This window comes from Salvia miltiorrhiza, unplaced genomic scaffold (assembly GCF_028751815.1).
Source record: "Salvia miltiorrhiza cultivar Shanhuang (shh) unplaced genomic scaffold, IMPLAD_Smil_shh original_scaffold_414, whole genome shotgun sequence".
NCBI classification, from domain to species: Eukaryota; Viridiplantae; Streptophyta; class Magnoliopsida; order Lamiales; family Lamiaceae; genus Salvia; species Salvia miltiorrhiza.
In genome coordinates, this window is record NW_026651544.1 from 68796 (window position 1) to 88869 (window position 20074).

Here is a 20074-nt window from a genome sequence, read left to right on the forward strand (position 1 = left end):
GAATAATATTGAAAATTAATCGAATACCACTTTATTATTAATCGAATAAGTTCTGAATAAATAATGTGCAATTACGACATTATTTCAAAAACAAACAATTAGATATGTAATGAATTTTTGTATTTATTTATTATATTTGTATCATTGAAGAATTGAATCTATTCATTACATTTATTTATATATTTATTCATTATAATAACTTATTTATTCAATTAAATGTAAACAATATTCAGCACGTATTCATTAAATTAACAAAGTGTATTCATTAAGTAAACGCTTCGATTTCAAGCATTAATAAGTACTGAATAATCTAGTGTACCTTTCGAATAACTACTATTCACTTATGAATAAGTTTTGAATAATCTAATGTACCTTTCGAATAACTACTATTCAATTCCGAATAAAATAAATAAGTTCTGAATAAATAGTATTCAGTAATGAATATCATTCAATAAGTTCTGAACATAAGTAAACAAAAGTAATCAAATATCTACTTTAACACTCTGAATAGTTGTTCAACTCATTCTGAAGACATAAATCCTGCTTGCATATCTTTTTTTTTCGCACGATCACGCATCCCACCTTGATAGCTTTCACTAAACCAATCATTTTGTCTTGCTCACGGATTTAAATTCTTCCATATACACCAAATGCAGCCTAATCAATAAATCACAAATTAGAAAAAATCGAATTCAAATACATAATAAGTTAATGAACAAAGATCAAATCTATCTGAATAAACTAAAAAAGTTAAAGAATATACTTAGGAAATTTATGAATAGATTTATGGTGCATCATGTGCAGCCTCAACTGTCTGATTCGAGATGTCAAACACTATGCACCAGGAGCTTGGTGAATCTCCTCCTTCCTAGACCCCATTCTCTTCAATACCCCTGGGTCCCTAGATCTGCAGAGAACTTCTGCTATAGCTGGGTCCCTAGATTAGCAGATAACTTCTGCTATAGCTTGCTCGGTTTTCATCCCCTCTATTCGTCTAACCATAAAGCCGGTGGTGGCGACTTCCATTATTCCTGAGCAAGAGTCAACCAAGTTTGCTTCTCAAGATCAGATTGTCTTCAACCAGCACGTGAATCGTTTTTTTGGACGTGAATCTGAGGTACCAGAAACGAGAATTAAATCTAGAGGTCTCCTCCATTATTCAATACACCACCAGAAAAATTCAAATTTTATCAACAAATCTTCCATTATTCTACAAAAATGAGTCGTCGTTTCCAAAAAGATGAAATTGCAGGTTGCTTACACCATTTTCATTATCCAAAATATATATAAAATAAACAAGCAACAAAATAGAGTAACAACTCACCCTCTTTTAACGGATCGTCTCCGTAAATCACATGAATCAATTCGTCGTCGAAGCTTATGGGGTGGGATCGCCGCAGCTCTGTAGGTTTGGCGAGGGGGGGGGGGAGGAGAGGGTCAACGCGGCTAGGGCTAGAGACGTTGATGAAGGAAGATTTGTGGATAAATTCCTTAATTACCGCCGAGTTAATTTAGAACGGTTATTCAGTGAATTTCCTATCCCATTTTTGCCCCTCAGCGTGAAGAATTATAATTTTCTGGATTTTTAGTTGATTTTTTCTCTTAATTAAACGGATCTGAATTTGTAATCTAGTCCGTTGATTTCCTCTAAATCAATGGTTAAGATATGTTCCTTATTCTCTACTCTAAGAGCCTTCTCCATAGATCTCAACCCTATATATATATATATATATATATATATATATATATATATATATATTTAAATGAGAATTTTCATTTAAAATGAGAACCGAAAATTATTATCAACTCTTCAATCATGAAGATCTACGGTGGATACATCATCTTGATGTATGAATTCAGCATAACACCTGAATTCAAATTTCGGATGAAACAAAAATTTCATTGTTTTTCCATCGAGCGTAATTAATTTCATAGTGAATGTTGTAACTTTATGTATCATTGAAATGTTCTCAATTCTCACGATAAAATATGGTTTTCCCGATAATCAATCCCAGAATTATATGTTAGTCTTGTGATCCTTTTGACATATCAACATTAGAATATAATTCAAATACTATCAAACACCTTCAAAATCATAAATATGCATGTAGTAATATATAAATTTGAATCCAAATATTTGATTGGTCTGGCGTATCTTAACCCGTCAAACTATTTTACATAAGTATATGTTACAAATTGTTGCTTAATTATCTACTATAAATCCAAGGTATGATTCCATTGAATGTGGGCAGTGTAGGTAGTATCCCAATTAAGTTTGTCTAGGTAGTGGTACATCCTATCAATGTGTGGAATAACAATGTAGACACTTAATTTTATAGTTTCGTAAAATAGAAATATATGGTAATAATTAATCCTGCTAAATTTCAAATTTCAATAATTTTAGTGATTTTATGGGGGAATTAAAAGGCTGAAACTTTTGCCTTACGAAGTTTGGGACTAAATTTAAAAATGGGAAAAATAGCAAATAGCCCCTATTATACAATCCCCTAACACGTTTACCTTCGTATGTTTTGATTTTGGGCTGTTAGCCCCTCAACATGTCATAAAGAGTGCAAAATGCCCCCTGCTCTTAACGGACACTTAATATTGTTAAGTATTTTTCATTTTTTTTATTTCTTCCTAATATTTCTTACTAGCTATAACATATATATTTTTTTTAATTTAAATTTAAATGATTGTAATATTTTTTAAAATAAAATCATTTTTGAATACACACACACACTTTCACTGCATTCTTGTAACAATTAAAGTTAGATGAGATTTAATATACATATATATTACAAACAAAAAAAATAAATCGTACCAATTAATATATAGTATATAAAAATAAAATGTAACAAAGATAACCTTGTACTATTAATTAAGAACGCAGTGAAAATGTGTGTGTATTCAAAAATGATTTTATTTAAAAAAATATTACAAACATTTAAATTTAAATTCAAAAAAAAATTACATGCTTATAGTAAGAAATATTAGTAAGAGATAAAATCAAATAAAAAATACTTAACGATGTTAAATATCTGTTAAGAGCAGGGGACATTTTGCACTCTTTATAATATGTTGAGGGGCTAACAGCCTAAAATCAAAAGATAAAGAGATAAACATGTTAGGAGGTTGTATGATAGGGGACTATTTGCTACTTCTCCCTCTAAAAATTGCCACAAACTAATTGATCATGTGCTACATTCCAAGTGCAGCTTCTTTCGATTATTTATGCACCACCAAAACTACTAAAATCGTGTTCATATTAAATAAAAGTAATAAATTTCAAATCTATAATTATTTTTTTGAGGTTGGAATCTGTAATAAATTCAATCCAAATAACAACCTCCTTAAATTGTTATTGTGCAATGTGCATTATACACACACACATACAATCATATAGCATTTGCTCTTTTTTTTTTCTTCTTTTTTGATAAATTAACGATATCCAACACACGCACACATTTCCCCACTTTTCTTATTTACTCTTTGGCGAGTTTTTGAGTTAAATATGAATGATTAACTATTGCGATATTTGTCTCAAAATTCACGAAGTTTGGATCGCAAACCTTAAATTCTTTTTTGGTTTTGCACATACATACATTAATTTTAAAAATTGTCTAGAAATATACAGACTATTTTATTTATTTTTGAATAAAATTCTAAATTGAATTGAAATTGACATGGCAACTAAGTAAGAAATCAAGATTATTTTTATTTTTTTAGGGGAAGAAATCAAGATTATTAATTGTATGGATTTGGACGTTGAGATAAATTCTATAAATTCATACGTCAAACCAGAAACGATTCAAAATAAACCTTAATTATTTCATCCAAGAGAGAAGCATATTAAATAAGCGATTAAGAGGTGAAACTATAATTAAACATAAATTTATAAGCAGGCTTATTTAAGAAGACCGTAGAATTGCGTGCTCAAGTTACTTGTAATTTACTGAACAGAAAGTTAAATTGAAGCAATATTCTCAAATATTCTGATTCGCTTTTGTCAGAGCCAAAAGAGATTCTTCAAAAACATGTCCTAGAATAATAGTAAATCTAAAAATTGCTCTCTGATTTACATAATTAACTAAAAATGTAGTAATAGATTAAATATAGGGGGAAAAAAAAAACAGGTTGGCAGAGATTGGTGCATAAGTTCAAAGTTGCCCTCAATTTAATGCAATAATGTCGTCTTAACTGAAAAATTAAAAAAATGTAGCTTTGCCAGACTTGCATCCGAATTATTAAAATTAATTCTTTTGATAGCTCGGTTGTTCAAATAATCAAAAACTGAAAACAGGTGTGCTAAATTCCAATCTTGGATTTTATTCATCTGCAAAATGAAATGAAAAAAGGTCTCTCATAAGGCATAATAATCTCGTAAGAGAGAGGCAAAGTATCGAATCTCATTTCCTTTACATGTAAGAAAATGTACATCAATATATATTTGAAGGGGCCGCTGCCCCCTCCGTGGACTTTTTTCATGTACAAAAATGGTATATTAAATTTGTCGTATCCTTATGTCAAACAGTAAAAATAAAACAACTCATCCCAGGATATATTTGTAACTGTAGAGAGAGAGAGAGAGAGAGAGAGAGAGAGAATCCTGTTGATGGAATGGAAGTAAATTTGATTTTCGTTATGATCATATATTTAACCTTAATTCTTGAGGCTGCGGAGATCTTCTCTCTCTATTTGCAAACCACTGGACTGTTTTTCGTGCAATCGAGAGCCAAAGCCTTCTGGTTGTTTCCTCCTTCACATTAATTTCTTCAGACGACGAATCTTTCCTCCTCAACTCTGTGAATCTCGGATGAACTACGATTTCGGACATGGATCTCTTGTCGTTGGATTCAAACCCTAGTTTCCGCCGATTAGAATCCGTTTCGAGAATATTCCGGTCATCACCACGCGACGCTTGATTGATTTCTCTGACCTTGCTCTCCAACGCTCTCTTCCTCTCCATCTCCTCCTTGATGCTCGTGATCGCCTCCGCCGCCGACGACATCATCTCCGAATTCAGGAACATGATGTCGGAGGAGCTCACGTTGCTCCACCGGTTCTTCAGCACCGCGTCCGCCACCAGGATCTTGTGGTTGAATCTGTGGAGCGGCGGCGGCGGCGAGGAGTCGCAGTCCATGCTCTCCGGTATGGGCGCCTCCTCCTCCTCCTCCATCTTCCGGAAGCTGCCGCCAATGCAGAATCGGGAGGATCCGTGGCGGCTCTCCTCTCTCTCGACGTAGAGCTCTAGATTGGAATCCTGGCGCCCTAGCTCGGGATTGCATAAGAATCTCAAACTAGTGGAAAACTGCAGCTGCGAGAGGTCGTCGGCGCTGACCTTGCGGCGGCAGAGGGGGCAGGTGGAATGCTTCTCGAGCCACTGATCGATGCAGTCGATGTGAAAGGCGTGCTTGCATTTGGGGAGCAGCCGGAGGATGTCCACGTCCTCGAATTTGGCGAGGCAGACGGCGCACTCGAGGCCGTCGCGGGACCCGCGGAGGTAGGAGAAGCGGAAGAAGGGGAGCGACTCCACGACGGTCTTGTCGACGCCGGCGGCGAGGGAGCGGGAGCGGGGGAGGCCGTCGTGGATTTGGTGGCTGTGGACGGAGGCGGCGCGGTGGCAGAACTTGGCGTAGAGGAGGAGGACGAAGGTGAGGGAGAACATGATGGCGAGCATGCCGATCACGACGGCGAGGCTCGGCTGGAAGTTGCTGACGGAATCCGGTGTGTTAAGGTCGGTGTTGTCGGAGGGGCTTTGGGCGTTGGCTTGAATGGAGAAGAAGATAAGGAGTAATGGTGGGATGATTTTCATGCTTGATGGGGAGTTTTGGGAAATTTAGGCCATGGGGGTATGATGCCAAGTAAATACTTATCTTCTATAGACAAGAATCCAAATTTGTGTATGTGGGCACTTTGACAATGCCTTTGTATGTAACTACTCAAAGAATATATATGTGTGTATATATTAATTTAAACAAAAGCATGCGTCACTTTTCTATCCATCAACTCACTAGCTTTTGGGTTGTTTAGAAACACAACTCTTGGTTTCATAAAATATACCAATCATGTATGGAGAGCCTGTGTTACAGGTTGGAATATCTAACACAACTTCTTATGTTTCAATACATGCATAATTATTTATTAATTCTCAACGTATACATTACTTTTAACGTATTCTTATATTTCATCAAGTGCTTGAAGGTGGAACGGAGGTCTAGTTATGCATTGGTATGAGTTGACTTAATAAATTAGTCACATTAAACAAAAATGCTTCTGCTTCTATTTTTTTTATTATTATTACAAATTTTCTTTATAAATTACAAATTATTATATAATTATGAATTCGTTGGCAAAGATAATGAATTTATCATAAATAATAAGTTCAAATCATTTAATTTTCGCCCTACGAGATTTGAACCTGAAATTACGAACATTCAATAAAGTGATGAATTTATCATAATTTTTTACGATTTAAGTAGTAAGAATGATTCATGTTTTAAAATATATTTTTATTTATATATAAATGTATATGAGTGATAATAGTAAACATGTATAGATAATATTGAAATAAAACTCAAATTGATATGAAGGATTTTTGAACACATGCAACATTTATATTAGTAGATGAGACGAGAACATCAAATGAAAGTATGAAACACAACGTAATTATGAAGCACATCCGCAGCTTCCTATACTATAACTTATTATGTGTCATCATGTTCATTCTTAATCTCATTATTTTATAGTAATTAATTGTTTGTAAAATAATAAAAAATATTACTACTCCGATTCGCTCAATCTGCGCCGATGATTCTCTGAGTATTTGGAGTTGAAAATGTAGCATCTTTTGTTGTTAATTTTGATTTGTATTTCGAATCTGTGGATGTTTCTCTGCATTTTGATTCTCTGAGTACTTGGAGTTCGGATCTGTGGATGGATTTGGGGGTGGAGGGTGAAGGGAAGGCGGCGCCGACGGCTGCAACGGATAATTTTGGAGGAACAAATGTCTTTTATTAACAATATTCAAAACTAATTAACCATAAATTAAATATGTGAAGCATACAACTTATCTACTAATATAACTCTTCTTAATACTTGTGTCGAAAAGAAATGGGCCATTAATACTAGGATGGAGGGAGACAGGGAGTATTATATAATGACTCCAATTAATAATTATCACTAAATGTCATACAATGAATTTCAATTAATTATATATATATATATATATATATATATATATATATATATATATACCCTATCTTTGAATTAATTAATCTAAATAATTTATTATTAATTTAAATAAATATAAAAATAATTATCAATTCTTATTGGACGAGTAAATTCAAATTAATTAATATAATAACTGAAAATATAAATAAAAATTACGACTAATTAAAAGTGGAACTCAATGCATTATGAGATTGGTATCCCACCGAAAAGTCTTATCGTCAATTAACTAAGAAAAACAATTAAGAATTTGAAACAAATGGACCTTGATTTGTGCATTTGTCTAACGTCAGTAACGTGTGACATGGGCAGGCATCACCACTATTTAAAAAAAGTTTTGCTATGTTGTAATCTACAAACAAGTTTCCTTTATTATTTTTTTCAACCGACTGAAAACTAGCTCTATACGCAACCGTTTGATTAAGAAGACTTAAATAATTGCATCATGTTTTGTTTATTTTGTGATGACTTTACTTTAATTTTTTGGGGTAATTGCATAAACTAGATGCAGATATGCAATCAATCAAGTTGACTTGAAAGAAAACAGTCCGTCATCATACAATTACCCCTAACCTGCCTAATAGCTAAGAAAGTCGATCGTACTACAATGGTATTTAATTTAATGTGCATCTTATTTAATGTGATTATTTATTTCTCACATAACCTATAAGTCAGTTGCAGTCCATTCTATCTATGTTTATTTATTAATTAATTTGTACCACTATAATTAATTAACACTTTCCATTCCATAAAATTAGTCATCTTTCAATTTTCACACAGATTAAAATACATTTAATTTTCTTTAAAAAAATATTTACAATTATTTTATTTTATCTTTATTTACTTCACACATAATTTTACAGATATTAATAAAATAATACTTTAATACAATTTTAATTAAAAACTTAGAGTGTATTTTTTAAAATTTTCTAAAAGAAAAAGAAATAACTAATTTCGTGTGACGTACAGATGAGCATTGATTATTGATCAAATTAATAAATGCTCTTACTTTTTTTTGGGTACATATCCATCAATTGAAATCAAATTGGGGGGAGGGGTGGGGGGTGATGGTAATACTATAAAATAAATATGAGATTCGATAGTTATAAACAAAAATAAAAGGGCAGCTACAACAGGGTTGGGTCGAGAGGCTCGAGTCGGCTTTCAAGAAATGTGGGACGCATGTACTGCACGTATTCCTTTAAACATTTTAATTGTTTTTTATTTTAAACGAGTCTTAAAATTTATTTTTTTATTTAAAAATAATAATTTTAATTTTAATTAAATGTAGCTTTTGTCAAGAAATCTACAATTTTCGATGTGGGATTCAATTACAAAATTAAATTAATGTAATTTTTCTCTTTATAGTACACTTCACATTGTAGAGAAGCATACACTCTTTGATGTAGGACTCAAAGTGTATGTTTTTAAATAATTTTCAATTTTAATATTTTGCTTGTTCTAATGAAATTTTCTATTTTATTTTTTGATATTTAATTTAATTTAATTTTAAAATGTATTATTTTAATAAAATAGAAATTAAACTATAAAATCCTCGTTATAGTGAGGGTAACTCTAAAGTGGGGCTCATCTTCATAGAGCCGCCGAGAGTGCTCTCCATCTCCATCGTAGAGCTATATTATTTTGTAAGGATACAAAGAATTCATAAATAAGCATCGTTATTCAGTAAAGGGAAAAGGTGCAGATTGACACTCGAAGTAGTAGCCCCTATAGCGTATAACCCCTCTTACTGACTGCGTGTGCAACTAAACCTCTGAACTCCAAGAAAAGGGTGCAGATTCCCCCATCTGACCTAACGCCGTTAAGTGTCCGTTAACGTTTGGGTTTAATTGCACCCTCTACTTCAGGGGTGGATTTGCACCTTAATTTTTTTTTGTTTTTTTATAATTTCAGCAACCCACCTCCGGCATCAACTTAACCGCCCCCGTACTCATCGATTCTGACTTGCACCTTGTCAGCTCGCACGCGCCCAATCTCTTGGTTGTCGACTGCCCACTGCTTACATGCAGCAACGCCACCAGCTTCTTCACCGCCCCGCACAACAACATCTCCTCCAACACCTTAACCTTTTAGGCTTATCTTATGATATTAATTGTGTATATATTTATCTATATAATATATATTTAAATTTTATTTCTTTATTTTTGAATAATTATTAAAACTCTAGATAATAATTATGACTTTATTTTTGGTTAATTTAATATTTGTAAATTTATTTTAAAAGAGAAAAAAGAATGGATCCGGGTCAGGACTCGAGACCCTGTGAATCTAATGGATCTGGACATGAATCTCGTTTTTTTGGACCTAATGGATTTGGACCAGATCATGACCTAAGTAAAAAAATACGGATATGGATTTGGACCAAGCAGGATTCGATCCAGGTCCACATCTAGAGTTGGTGATGCTGCTGCATGTCGGCGGTAAGCAGTTGACGATCAAGAGATTGAGCGCGTGCGAGCTGACAAAGTGTAAGTTGGAGCTGATGAGTACGGGGGGCGGTTAAGTTGATGCCGGAGGTGGGTTGCTGAAATTATAAAAAAAACAAAAAAAAAATTAAGGTGCAGATCCACCCCTGAAGTAGAGGGTGCAATTAAACCCAAACGTTAACGGACACTTAACGGCGTTAGGTCAGAGGGAAGAATTTGCACCATTTTCTCGGAGTTCAGGGGTTTAGTTGCACACACAGTGAGTAAGAGGGGTTATACGCTATAGAGGCTAATACTTCGGGAGCCAATCTGCACCTTTTTCCCTTCAGTAAAGCAAAACTTACATATTGTGGAAGTATGAACATATTTAATTTCCTACTTATTATGGTGTGATGCAGATGTGAAAGTGATTTAGTTTTGGGGTGGGTCCCACTCCAGATGACATTTCTAATATAATCCAACGACTCGGACACATATAAAAACAGTAAAATCTTAGATTAGTTGGACCGGACGTATATCCAAACCGACAGCATATGTATAGATAGAACTCAAGCATCTTTTATAAGTATCGCTCGCTTTTAATCCTTATTAGAATCTTTTATTATTTTATATACTTATTTTAATAGTAGTATTTTGAAATTTTTTTATTAATAAAAATTAAAACTCGATTTGTTGTTTATTTCAAATTAAAGAGAAAATAATTGAGTACGTTATACTATAATATATAAATATTAATAATCTCAATAACAATTATTGATATATTAAAATCAAAAGACATACTTAGTATATAAAATAAAAAAGAGTCCAGTTAAAATAGAAGACTAAATATGAGCGACATATCAATTCTCATTATATGTGAGGAGGTTCAAATGAGAACCCTTATATTAAATTGAGAATGTGATAATCATTTTCTATATCATTCAATCAAGAATATCTAAGTGAATCCATTACATGTGTTTGAACCTCATGAGAAGCGAAATTTCATATTTATGGTGTAGTTAATTTTACGAACATTAACTTTATACGTTTAATGTAGTGTTATCATGTTCTCATAAAAAATGTTGTTTTCATATATATATCATTTCTCTATATAGTGTTAGGTTATAATAAGAATGATTTCTGTGAGAAATAAGAATAACGAATAAGCCAATATAAATTTATGAATAAACTATTTATAATGTACGAATAACGCGTTCTTCCAAGATTCAAACCCAATTTGAACAATTATTCATCCATTACATGCGGCTTATTCGTGGACTCTTTCTCTATCTATGTGTGTGTGTGTGTGTGTAGGAGGAGGAAGTTCAATAGGAAAATAAATTCTTGCAAAGAAATAAGAAACAATATCAGTCATTGATCATGATCCATCGAACAGTCAATAATTAAAATTAAATTTTGCATCCAGATTTTTTAGGAACATATCGGTAATTGTGTTGAACGTATTCAGGTTTCAAATCCCAAAAACCTCAAACGTTCAATAAAATTATTAGTATGTTCAACCGCATTACTGACATGTTCAATATTTCTTAATTTCTTGTATAAGCTCATTTTTCTTGTAGAATGTGACCTTAAATATATATATATATATATATATATATATATATATATATATATAGGGTATGGTTCTAGAGAGAACTACATTATTTGTGAGAACGTGAGAACCATCAAATCTAATGCATTCACTGTAAAAATTAATGCATTCGCTGCTAAAATTAATGCACTCAAAAAAATAAAAAAAAATGCTCCCTTCAGGATTCGAACCCAGGATCTGCATTCATCCAACAAGATGATACATCCACCGTAGATCTTGATAATCGAATGGCTGAAAATGGTTCTCCATTCTTTTTTTATTTATGGTTCTTTCTTGAACTTCTCCCTATATATATATAGGGAATGGCTAAAATAAGAGCATTTCTTAAGATATAAAATAAGAATCATTTTCAGCCATTGGATCATCAAGATCTACGGTTGATTCGTAATCATGTTGGATGAATTTATGGTCCTGAGTTCGAATCCCAAAGGTAGCAAAAATTTATTTTTCACAATTCATATCTTTATACAGCGAATTCATACGTGTTCTACATAAAATTCATACATTAAAAATTGCTCTTATTTTTTATTTTAAAATGTGCTCTCACGGTAGCCCACCCCTATATATATATGAAACAATAGGGCCGAATGGCCCTATTCAACATACAACATCAAATTTTGTCCACCATTTGAAAAAACATAAATTTTGGCCATTTTTTGTATGTCATGACTATTCTACCCTTCTCTTTCTCTCCTCTCTCTTTCTCATCTCCCTCTCTCTCTCTCTCCAGCTGCTCCTCTCTCTTTCTCATCTCCCTCTCTCTCTCTCCAGCGGCTGCGCGGCAGCGGCGCCGAGCTTGGAGAATTTATCGGAGCTCTCGCGGCAGTGGTGGAGGAGATCCTCCCTCTCTCTCTCTCCAGCGGCTACCGCTCTCTCATCTCTCTTTCTCATTTCCCCCTCTCTCTCTCCAGCGCGCCGCCTGGGCAGAATTCGTCGGAGTAGAGGATGAGGCGGCGGCGGCAGATCTGGTCTAATGAGGCGGCGGCGGTGGATCTGATCTGATCGTTGGCGCCGCCTTCTCCATCGGCAGATCTGATCTCCGCCTTCTTCGATTTCAGCCATGGCAGATCTTATCTGATCTGTGTGCTGCACGTATGGCACTTATGACACTATTAGTGCCATAAGTGCACACTTCCCCCTAGGGTTTAGATATTCCATTTAGGGTTTAGATTATCCATTTAAGGTTTAGATGTTCCATTTAGGGTTTAGATTATCCATTTAGGGTTTAGATGTTCCATTTAGGGTTTAAATGATGTTGTTGTTTCTGTATTTGTGCTGCACATTAGTGCCATAAGTGCCCAAAATGATTATTTTACTTGGTTTTATTTTGGATTTCCGTTGGCACTTATGGCACTAATAGTGCCATAAGTGCCAACGGAAATCCAAAATAAAACCGAAAATTTTGGCACTTATGGCACTAATAGTGCCATAAGTGTCTAACCCGACCCGGCACGCGACCCGCGTGCCAAATCCTACCCGGTCCGCCTCATTAAGGGTTAAAACGTTCAAATCAATAAAAACGGCCAAAATTTGTGTTTTTTCAATGTGTGGCCATAAATTGTGTTTTATGCTTCATTTTGGCTTCTTCAAAATTTTACTCTATATATATATATATATATATATATATATATATATATATATATATATATGGTTGGGATCCAGTCAGAATATTATCTTTCGTAAAAATTGAGAATAATGAATAACTTAATAAAATTCATGAATAAATCAATGTAATGCACAAATAGTCATCATATTCAGTTAATTAATGTGGTGAAAATTTTGTTCCTTTTAGAATTCAAATCCATGTAAGAATGGATATTTATGCGTTATATTAATTTATTCGTATATTTTATTAACTTATTCGTTATTCTTATTTCACATATACGATCAATTCGAATAAATATTTTATGTTCCAAATTCATTATCATTTCTCAAGAAAAAAATATTTTCAATAAATATTTTTTTATCTTTATATATATATATATATATATATATATATATATATATATATAGGGAAGAGTTCAATGGAGACCACTCTCATATATAGAGAATGAAGACCAAATCCTGTGCGTCGATTCTAGAATATCCTACGGTCTTGATTTGGCTGAAATTTTTTATAATTTTCGTTTATTTTATTGCCATAAGGTTAAGTTGGTCATTTGATTTTCTCTCTATCTATTAATTAAATGCTCATATCTCTCTCTTTCTATTTAATCAAATCGTATGATTCTTCTCTCTCTCTCTCTCACACACAAACACAAACACACACACACACACACACATACTTGACAATGGCGATGCTGCTCCTTCTCGATGTCCTCTCCTCCACCGCTGTCATAGGAATTTTGGAGTGAGGCAGGCCGTCGCCGCTGTCACAGGAATTCTGGAGGGAGGCGGGTCGTCGCCGCCGCTCTTTCATTTTTTCAGATCTGCGCCGATCTCCTCCTCCACCTGCTGCTCCTTGCCTCCATCTCCTCCTACGTCTCATCCGCCGTCCCCTCCGATACCGCCCCCATCCCCTATATTCCCCTTTCCCTCCCCTCCCTCCCCAACGTCCGAACCCTAATCCTCCACCTCCAGCCTCGATCCCCGAAATCTACTTTCCCTATTTTCGATTTTGTGAGATGATTTTTTACTATTTTGGTGGTTCTGTACTACAAATCAATGTTGCTAAATTATGTTGGTTTGTAAAGTCCAGTTGGGTATTTAAAGGTAGAACCTTTGTATAAATTATGTTGGTTGGTTTCTGCAAAAATAATGCAACAATTTGGTTGATTAAGGAGTTTGAACCTAGTGTTCGTAGAAAATACTAATGAATGTACTAATGTTCGTTGATATATTCGTAGAAAAATGAATGAACATACTAATGTTGGATGATATGTTCGTAGAAAAATAAATGAACATACTAATGTTCGTAGAAAAACAAATGAACATACTAATGTTCGTCAGAAAACAAATGAACATACTAATGTTCACCTGTTATGTTCATTGACGGATTAGGTCCCAGAATGGGAAGAGAGAAATTTTCGGGATTTGTTCAACATTATCCCAGATTTCAGTGGATTTGAGTGGACATATATGCCCTTTTCGAATTAAATAAATGTAATAAACCAATATTTAATTACATGAAAAATCAAATCAGGAAATTATATGAACCGTTGATTAGAGTGAGATGAATGGCCTTGATTTGGTCTTTATTCTTTATCTAAGGAATGGTCTCCATTGAATGCGACCCTATATATATATATATATATATATATATATATATATATATATATAAGAAAATGAATCATCTATCTCTCTGTATATGCATTAGTATCTATCAATTCTATAAAGCAATACATATTCCAGCCCCCATATTATTTCTCTCTCCTACATGACACACTCACAATGCTTTATTTTACATTTTCTGAAAAGGCTTTTTACTCACAATTTGAGAGATGTAACGGCTGAAGCCTAAAACCTAAAACCAATTCCCTAAACCTAAAATCAATTCCTCTTCCCCATTCTCTCACAACACAGTCCGCCGCCTTCCTTGGGGACGGCGAAATCGCCGCTCCTCCCTCTCTTTCACGCAATCCGCCCTCTCCTCCCTTCCTGCAGTTCCCGGCGAGCAACGTCTAAGACCGCCACCGCCGTCTCAACCCCCGATTCTCCCTCGCCCTTCCCCCTATCTACAGAACCCTACGCCCGCAGTGGCTCAAGACCACGGCCATGTCGTCCGCCACCGCGCCGCGCCGGCACCCTCCGCATCTCCCCCCTCCCGTCTCCACACAAGCTCTCCTTTCCCCCGACCATAGCCATGGCACAGCCGCCGCCAATGGCTGCCCGAGCCTGTCACCACCGCCGTCAATGGGTGTCTCGCACATTTGGACTAAAGACTTTTCGTTGGTCCTCCCGTCTTGACCCGCAACATATATTTGTCAATCTCCGTTTCATATTTTTTTGCTCATTGCAGGCGCAAATTTCTCAGTTTCCTCGAATTTCTCAAGGTGATCTCCCTCCCCCTCTCCTCTTGTGGCATAATGAATCTCAACGATACATTTACAATTCATTCATTCTCATAATCGTATTATGTTGAATTCCTCCTTTTCTTTTTCCGTTTTCTCAATTTTCTGTTGTGTTGTAGATAGGGGATTCAATGATTGCTTGATTCTGGAGGGAAATTAGGGTTGATAAGATAGTGAGGAAAGGGAAAAAAAAGATGGGTTATTTCAAGCAGGCGCTAAGAAGCATCGATGCGTCGCACTCCAGCCCTCTCTGCCTCGCCCCGACCTGTCCCCTTCAATAAGTCGGCGCCGCCGCCCCTCAGTCCGCCGCTATCCCCAGCAGATACGTCAGCCACGGTAAGTATTCTATTAGGAAAGATTGTGTTTTTGTAAATATAGAATGATTAGTGGTCGATTTTAGAAGACATAAATTTTGGAAAGAATGAAAATATATACAATCGTATAATTTATTTACATATAATCAACCATTTTTTAGGTAAAAATTTAATAGTAATAGAAACTTTATAACCTATACTTTCAGCTATAAATTAATTAGTTCAAATGCTAAATATTGTGTTTCTTCTTCTTCTTACTATTGAAGATTTTTTGTACTATGTTAATATTTACTTTAATTCTTTTTCTTTTTTTTTGCAGGAAATCGTTTCCAGTTTTCAGTGAATCCATCTGCCCTGGCTTGCAATGGTAATCTCTCTCCCTCTCTAAGTTGCCATAATTTTCCATCCTTAATGTTAAAATTGGTCAAATGTGAAAAGTTTCCAGCTTTATTGAGCATGTTTATTGTGTGGATTTTGGCAATTGATGTATGCTATTGGAATGAATCATGTATAAATCTGCCATTAAAATATGCTTTGATTTCTGATTTTGGCGATTGATGTATGCTATTTGAATGAATCATGTTTAAATCTGCTATTAAAATATGTTATGAGTTATGATTTTGGCGATTGATGTATGCTATTGGTATGAATCATGTTTAAATCTGCCATTAAAATATGTTCTGAGATCTGATATTGCTTGAATCCAATTCTAAGATATATTGATTGCTCAGGAAAATATAGTGATGATGAGTGAAGAAAATTACTGAAAAGTTGTCTTTAATAGAAATAACATTGGATTTTGATATGTTTGCAAATGACAGGTGAAATTTATTGGGTAGTAGATTTGATGTCCTAACTTTTGAAAAGTATCTTAATGTAATTATATCTTTGAAAAACGGTGGCGTATGAGATTAAGTTATTAGGGTTAAACTTACTTTAATTTCACATTCATGTGGTTGTTTATGTAGACTCTGAGCGACGTGGTACGGTATTTTGAAAATAGTTGTTGCTCGCTGCCTATGGCTCATGACCAACTATTGTTGAGGTGAGCTTGCATTAGCTTTGGAGTTATTCGTTTTTCTGCAGTGTCGATGGGTTGTGCTTAATTTTCTTATTCCACAACATACTGTCGTTTTACATCAAAATAAATTGATAACTCAGCTGGGTTGGTTCTTTGGAGTTCGTATATGATTTCAGTTCTTGGTGAAATGAAGTATGGGATGAAAATGCAAGTCTCTCATTCTGTACAAACTTTTTCCATATTCTTATTAATTTATTATGGGTGCATGCCCTATTAAATTGGATTTCAATATTTTCTTCATGTATAATTTTGTTGCCTGTATTTCAGTTTAGAGTTTCCATCGCATAAGCTGTTATAAGACGTGCTTTTCCTTAAACAGATATGAGTTACAGGAAGATCATTCCTTATTAGGGGAAGATGAATTCGAGTGATCTGGTCAAGGTTCAAATTAAGTCATGTCTCGAGTTTTGGCTGGGCAATAGAGAAGCCAGTTACCCTCCTATGGAGGAGCTCTGGAAATGCAAGTTCTGCAAGTTTGCCTCTGTATGTCCAATTAACTTAGACCCAGATGATTCTCCAAGCAAAACGAAAAGTGAAGGCATTCCTTCGCCTGATCCGACTCCTAAGTAAGCCATTCTTCATACTCGGCTTCTCCTCAAAGAAAAGGAGCAGTTTAATTTGTTGATCAGTTTAATATTGTTGTATAGTTCATTATTGTTGTTGATTGTTATAACATTAGGATTAAATGTCAAATAGGAAATTGCGAAATTGTATTGCATTTACTGTTGCATCGTAAAGTTCAGCCCATAACTTATTTATGTATTATTTGAATTTTGAAGTGTCCGATAATTGAAATTCGACGATGATTCTCTATCCTACATATTGGAGAGCCCACGATGATTCTCTATCCTACATGGCGCTCTAAAAAATCTCCATTTCGTGCTCTTTGAAAATCTCCATTTCGTGCTCTTTGAAATCTTCTGCTTCACGCCTATTATCTCCTAATCTCTTAGTAATCTACCGTTTAGTTATCTATTTAATTATTTAAGGCAATCTTAATCATTAATTAAGATTTTCATATCAGCGTTAATCACTCAAACGCTGGAGTATATTTTCTGTGATTTTCTGTTTTTTATCTACGAGGGGAAGGTTTTCAGTCTTTTGTTTTAACTTGGAGTATATTTTTATGGCTATTTTTACATTTCACTCATATTATATCTTCTTTTTCGTTAATTATAAAGTTGTGTAGTCTTAGAGCTTTCGATTAAAAATACATCATCTGTGGGTGATTGGTTGGTTATAAGGAAAATAGATTATTGTAGTGCAATTAATTAAAGGAATGTGACTAAATGCTATTTTTTTTTTTGATCGGGCAAAGTCAAGTTAGATGTTAGTAATAGAAATATATGGATGGAAATTACATTGAAACGTAAGTATTCATATTTATTGGAAAATACTATCCATGATTCATGAATATGCTTCTTTTAAACTGGTCGAATTTAACTAAATGCTAAATAAGTTTTGTAATTTAAAAATCGCCGTTCAAATTCAAATAGAAATATATGAATGGAAATTACATTGAAACGTAATTAATCATCATGGTTAATTTCTCAGTATTCATATTTATTGGAAAGTACTATCTATGATTCATGATTATGCTTTTTTTAAACTGGTCGAATTTAAATTTTAACTTATAGAGTACCACTATAATTTAAAATCTGGGATCATAACATACACATAGAAAAAAATCCTAACGGACTCTTTTTTTTTTTCAGCCGAAATAAATTTAGTATTTTGCACAGATGAAAATGACGTTACTGCTAAAATAACATAAATACAATAAATTCCTATTCAGTGATTAAGAAATAACACTGCTGATCTTTACAAAATCAAATAACACTGTTGATAAATAAAAATACTCTTATATATTTCAAGACTTCTTGTTTCTTAAATTTTAACTGCATTTTTTTAAATAACAAATTCCTATTCAGTAATTAAGAAATAACACGTCTGATAAATAAATAAAAATTGCAAGACTGTTATCTATTAGACGAGATGATTCTCAGAACTTAGTTAACTCCAAACGAGATGATTTTAATATGGTCTTTCAAATTTCAAACAAGATGATGCTCATTAGCCAGTTTTATTTTTTCAAACTCCAAACGAAATGATGCTTGAAACTCAGTTATGGTATTTTAAGCTTAATATGAGATGATGCACAAAAGCATGTTATAGTTTTTCAAGCTCCATACAAAATGATGATTAGAAGTTAGTTATAATCTCACAATCTTCAGATCGTGTAATCTCACAAGTCAGCCTTGGTCTTTCAAGCTCCTAATGAAAATACTCCCTCCGTCCCACCTTAAATGTCTTGTTTCTTTTCGGCACGGAGATTAAGAAATGTGTATAAAGTAGATAAAGTGGGTTGGTGGAAATTATTTAAATATTAAGTATAGAGAGAGAGTGTATTGCCAAAAAAGGAAACAGGACATTTCAAGTGGGACAACCCAAAAAGGAAAGCAGGACATTTCAGCTGGGACAGAGGGAGTACTATTTAAAGCATTAGATAGTGACATTCAAACGATTCACGCATTAAATCATGTATAATATTTTAGGGTCCAGACGAGATAATGCTAAAAAGTTTCGCGTTCAAAAGTCAAATATTGTTTTTTAAGTTCTTGATGATCATATGTTCTTACAAACTTGAGATGAGATGATGCTTAGATTACAAATGAGATCTTATATTAATTCTTATCCGTCAATACAGAAAAATTGTACTCCCTCCGTCCCAACCCAATAGGCTCATGATAAACATGCATTTTTACCTCTTGGTGTGTCATATTTGATGGTTAGTTATGAGGTTTGTGTGTGTTTGTTGATTTATTTTGAGCTTATATTGGTTTTTGGTCAAGAACTTGTCACTCGCTTGTGTTTGAACGTATTTTCAGAAATAAAGAAGCAGAATTTGGAAGATTTTTCTGAAATATAAGTTGTAGTTCATCTCGAGAGGAGTTCGTGAGCGCAAACGGATCGTAAATCGGAGTTCGGACGAGGGAGAACGAGCCAAAACAAAATCGCTGCGCAAAGCTGTCAGAAGTTCTGTTTCGTCACGCGGGCTGGACGCGCGGCCGCGCGAGTCGCCGTATTTCCGCCCAAAATTCGTTTTTTTTAGCGATTTTGGGTATTTTTGAGTCCTACTTGACCTAGGGCATATAAATACTCCCCAAGAACTTATTCTCTGCACCTTTTTATCATCTTTTATCATATTTTACTTTTCCTGAGAGCTGAGAGAGACGGAGAACGGAGCCAGAGCAAGATTGAAGATTCTCAACTTTCCTACGGTTTTATTGTTGAATGATTATTTGTATTTTTGAGATTTTGATTTCTAGTCATATGTCTATGTGTGGCTAGAATCATTTTTCCCAGGGTTTAGGGAGTAGACATGATTTGAATTTCTGACT

The 20074-nt window shown here is 34.2% G+C and overlaps 1 protein-coding gene and 2 long non-coding RNA genes across 3 annotated transcripts; 1 reads left to right on the forward strand and 2 right to left on the reverse strand.

The window, feature by feature from the left end:
- Positions 1–401: 401 nt before the first annotated feature.
- On the reverse strand, positions 402–1418 carry LOC131004511 (uncharacterized). Its single transcript, XR_009095048.1, has 2 exons — positions 764–1418; positions 402–657 (listed from the first exon to the last, which is right to left on the reverse strand). It is a non-coding gene; the product is annotated as an uncharacterized LOC131004511 (long non-coding RNA).
- A 2982-nt stretch (positions 1419–4400) lies between these two features.
- On the reverse strand, positions 4401–6103 carry LOC131004512 (E3 ubiquitin-protein ligase ATL42). Its single transcript, XM_057931216.1, has one exon. It carries the CDS (start codon positions 5813–5815, stop codon positions 4649–4651), a length of 1167 nt encoding a protein of 388 aa, XP_057787199.1. The 5' UTR covers positions 5816–6103; the 3' UTR covers positions 4401–4648.
- An 8579-nt stretch (positions 6104–14682) lies between these two features.
- On the forward strand, positions 14683–17255 carry LOC131004513 (uncharacterized). The gene is made up of 5 exons (XR_009095049.1): positions 14683–15260; positions 15398–15614; positions 15912–15959; positions 16561–16637; positions 16993–17255. It is a non-coding gene; the product is annotated as an uncharacterized LOC131004513 (long non-coding RNA).
- The last annotated feature ends 2819 nt before the right edge of the window (positions 17256–20074 follow it).

Coding starts and splice junctions, on each gene's coding strand:
- LOC131004512 (XM_057931216.1), bottom strand. CDS start 5,815: ATGAAAATCATCCCACCATTACTCCTTATCTTCTTCTCCATTCAAGCC.